General features: G+C 33.7%; 1 protein-coding gene across 1 annotated transcript in view; it reads right to left on the bottom strand.

The window, feature by feature from the left end:
* The window catches only part of LOC104081292 (echinoderm microtubule-associated protein-like 5), a gene marked incomplete at its 5' end in the record, with an annotated part of 6,304 nt that extends 2,666 nt beyond the window's left edge, over nt 1–3,638 (bottom strand). Inside the window, 3 exons of the mRNA XM_009583977.1 lie at nt 521–652; nt 1,504–1,656; nt 3,497–3,638. Of these exons, the coding sequence (XP_009582272.1) occupies nt 521–652; nt 1,504–1,656; nt 3,497–3,638 (427 nt within the window). The remainder of the gene's footprint in view (nt 1–520; nt 653–1,503; nt 1,657–3,496) is intronic.
* Between the last annotated feature and the right edge of the window lie 277 nt (nt 3,639–3,915).

Below are 3,915 nucleotides of genomic sequence, written 5' to 3'. Positions count from 1 at the left end.
CACTCTTTCAAATTAAATTGGACTGTTTCAAAACTGATTATATGTAGAGGAATAAGAGCAGGAACTAATAGATTGCACAATTGCACTGCCTTGTTTTTGTATGAAACAGGACTAAAGTTAGTATTTAAATTGATCATGTATTAAGACCCAGGAAGACAGGAAATCCAATCTTTCTGCTATTTTTGATATCAAGGATACATATTTCTGAGCTACAGATGCAACTGCATTATGCAGTACATTATTCAAGAAGTAGAAGTCAAACAATAAACACAGAAGACAAAAAAAACCCAAACAAACCAATCTATAGAGACAATGTATTTTACTTCAAATTGCACAACTTCTAAATATATAAATAGTAGTAAAAATCATGTTTTTATATTTATTCAGATGCTGTGAGCATATTCATAAACTGAAGAAACAAATCTGTCAGTGATACCATAAATTCATATTGTAGATGTACTGTATTTAGTCTATAATGTAATCAATCTTCCAGTAGATTTTTAGAATGAATACTACTTACCTCTTATGTCCCAGTCCATGTGTGTGATATAGCTGGAGGCTCCCTTGCAGATTCCTACTCGTTTACTGCTCATTACATTGTAAATATCTACAAAATTATCACAGGATGCCACAGCTAAGTATTTTCCAGCCCCTACAACACATCAGTGGAAACACAAGAGATTTTCAAAAATTGTAGTCCTCTGTATATTAAACACAAGTACATTCCGGAATTTAGCTATATGCAACTCAGATTTCTTTGAAATGAGCTCGCTAATTGGTACATAGTCCCTCACAGACTAATGTTCATATCACACAATCAAAATCAGTATGAAATATACAACCACTACATCATTACATCTACAAACAATAAAAACTATCTGATTAAATTTTAAACATTTAGTGCACTCAGAGCGTGGTAAAGCTTAGGTAACCAGAAAGTAATGCTGCATGAGAATTGGGATCAGTAATTTGCATCAAATTTCTCCAACAGAAGAATATTTTCACTGAAGTAGTAGTATTAGTTTAGGCCATACATTTGAGTTCCTAAATAAGAGCTGTACTGTTTGAAAAAAAAACTAGCCTCACTGGGAGTGCTAAGCACTGTAGGGGGAAAAAAGAAGAAAAAAGAAGACACCAGAACTTTCTGACACATCAGTTTCAAGCATTCTCATTAGCTAACAGTAACCCTAGTGAAGAGCCAAACTTAAGCAGCTCATAAAGTGGAACCCTAGGGACCTAGGGAGGCTGCTGGATGTTCATGATTTAAAATTAACTGTTGCATTCAGGAAGTTACTATGAGCAAACCTATTCCAATAACCTCATCTTTAAATGAGCAACACAGGACTTCACACCCAACATTTTTCAAAATGTTAGTATTAGTTTTGCTGACTTGTTTGTTACATGTAGAAGAGTACTACAAATCTCTACCTCTTTTATCTTTTAAAGGTTATAAAGCTTGCTTGAACAACCTTGATATAAAAATCTTCATTTTAAATCACTTACCAGGAGAAAATCGGATCTCTGAAATAACATCTTTCCTGTGCTGGAAAGAGACTAGATCCTCTAGGGTATCCGCATTAACTATCAAAAAACTTCCATCATTGAGACCAACGGCTAATGCTTTTCCTTCAGGAGAAAAGCAGCAACATCTACCTCCTATGAGGAATACAGAAATGGCATTCAGGTACATTTACAGTGCATAATCCCTCTTTTAGATTTATTTTTCCAGTAGTAAAGGAAAGCTATTCTTATATTATATAGTCTAATGAAATTTTTTAGATGCTGCCAAGATCATTTCCAAACTCTACATCTCTGATAGCACACAGAAGCTATTGGCAAATCGACAAATACACAACCCCAGAATCTTAGATTAGATTTATTTGCATATTAATTGACATATGTTCTACATTAGTAATACAGATTAATCACTATTGTCTATATATTTTTAATTTGCTCTCCTTCTTAGTATCTGGTGCCAGTTGTTTGTTACCATCTGCTCTGGTAAGGAGAACACAGCTGGAAAAGACCTTCTGGACTCACAGAATCCAGTCGCTTGCTATCATGGTCATTATGTCATATAATCCCTTTAATAAACATGTGAAGTTTCATTTGAAAAACAGTTCAATTTCCAATCTAAACTTATTTATGGTCAGCTTAGATTTGTTTCCCTGCCAGAATTTTCCATTAGCATAAGTATTTTTCCCTACTATTTGTTCTTCTGATTAACTTGTAGACAGTAATCCTTTATTTAGCTCATTCCAGCACAAAGCTTCTCATTCATTATCCTGTAGTTCCTCTTTTTCCATACTCAACTTTCAGTTTAATTTCATTCAGCTGAATACAGATGAGAAGTATACACCAAAAATATTCTGATCAGTCTCTTGTAAATTACATGAATACTTCAGTATGTCCTGGGAAAAATACCTCACTACCACATGTAATTGTCATCCTGCGATCAGCTAGAACATCCTGAGTCTTCTGCTCCGCAGTTACTCCTCAGCTACACATTTTTCTTACAGTCATCGAGTCTTGCCTTTTTTAATTACCAAATATTGTCTCATTTCCATTACTGCAGTCTGCAGAAGTATCCAGCTCTTTCTGTACAGTACACAAGTGCTTTTTAAGATCACCAAAGCATCTCAAAATGTGTCTCATCAGCAAATTAAGTCATCGCACTGCTTATTTTTCTCCCAAAACTACTGTTAAAAATATTAAGAAATATCAGCTTTAAGACTTGAGCAGACTTCACCAACTTGAAACTTTGTTTAATCCCTGCTTGTGCCAGCTTATGACTCTTCTTACATTTATCAATCCAAATCATCTTCAACTAAGTTTCCTATAAAGTTTGGATCAAAATGCTTTATTGAACACCAAACAGATAAAGCCTATTGTATTCCTTTGTCTAGCAAAGCATATATATCATTAAAAGCTTGTTAAGACCAGTCTGGTCTAATCCTAAAAAAAGTCTCCTTATATGATGTCACTTACAACAGATTTTCCATCTGTCAAAACAGAATTTAGTTATACAGTATACAACAAGTAAGAATTTTATGACTCTTTCCTTGACATTCCAGATTCTTCTAACATTCACAAAGAAGAGAAAGTCAACATTATTTCTATGATTTCTTCCAAAAATTTCTAGATTCGAAGTCCTCCACTGTTGCAATACTATAAGCAACATAACAGATTTATGTAATTGGCTCAACTTTTATTGCAAATTCACTGACTTAAATATGTTACAAATACAAATAATCTTAAGAAGAGTATTACACAGAAACCTTTTGTACAGATTCATTAGCTTAAGGGCTACATAACAGTTGGACTTGATGATCTTAGAGGTCTTTTCCAACCTTAATGATTCTATGATTCTATGATTCTATAATAAAATAATTTGAGCAAAGAAAGGAATTCATTCAGTCTTGCTTTTGAAAGACTGATAATGCTAGTAAATGTCAACTGAATTCAGTTAAATATTTTTTCATACTAAGCATCTTACCCTTCTTCAATTTGCGAACAGCTAACATACAATGGCTAGGAGATAAATCCCATATTCTTAAGGTTTTGTCATCACTTACAGTGGCACAAATAGGTAAATGAGGATGAGTAGCTAGACCCCACACTTCCCCCTCCATGTGACCCTGAAAAAACACAATGAATCAGATGACTTTGTATTTGAAACTGAAATATGAAATAATACATTTAAGGAAGTTAAAAAAAAAAACAGAGAGAACTTGCATATCTTTAGAGGATAATAAAGAAATATCTGAATAGAAACATAGAACACCTGAGAAAACCTCACCCTTCTACTTACAGTAAAAGCGCAAATTATAGTAATTAGTACTAGAGAAAACTTTTCCCTGAGAAATAATCTTCACACACATCTATGTCAATGCCATAGACAGTGGGATTGAGTGC

The sequence above is a fragment of the Fulmarus glacialis genome, unplaced genomic scaffold (genome assembly GCF_000690835.1).
Source record: "Fulmarus glacialis isolate BGI_N327 unplaced genomic scaffold, ASM69083v1 scaffold47698, whole genome shotgun sequence".
NCBI classification, from domain to species: Eukaryota; Metazoa; Chordata; class Aves; order Procellariiformes; family Procellariidae; genus Fulmarus; species Fulmarus glacialis.
The sequence above is the reverse complement of the archived record's forward strand: the minus strand, read 5'-3'. Positions and strand labels throughout refer to the sequence as shown.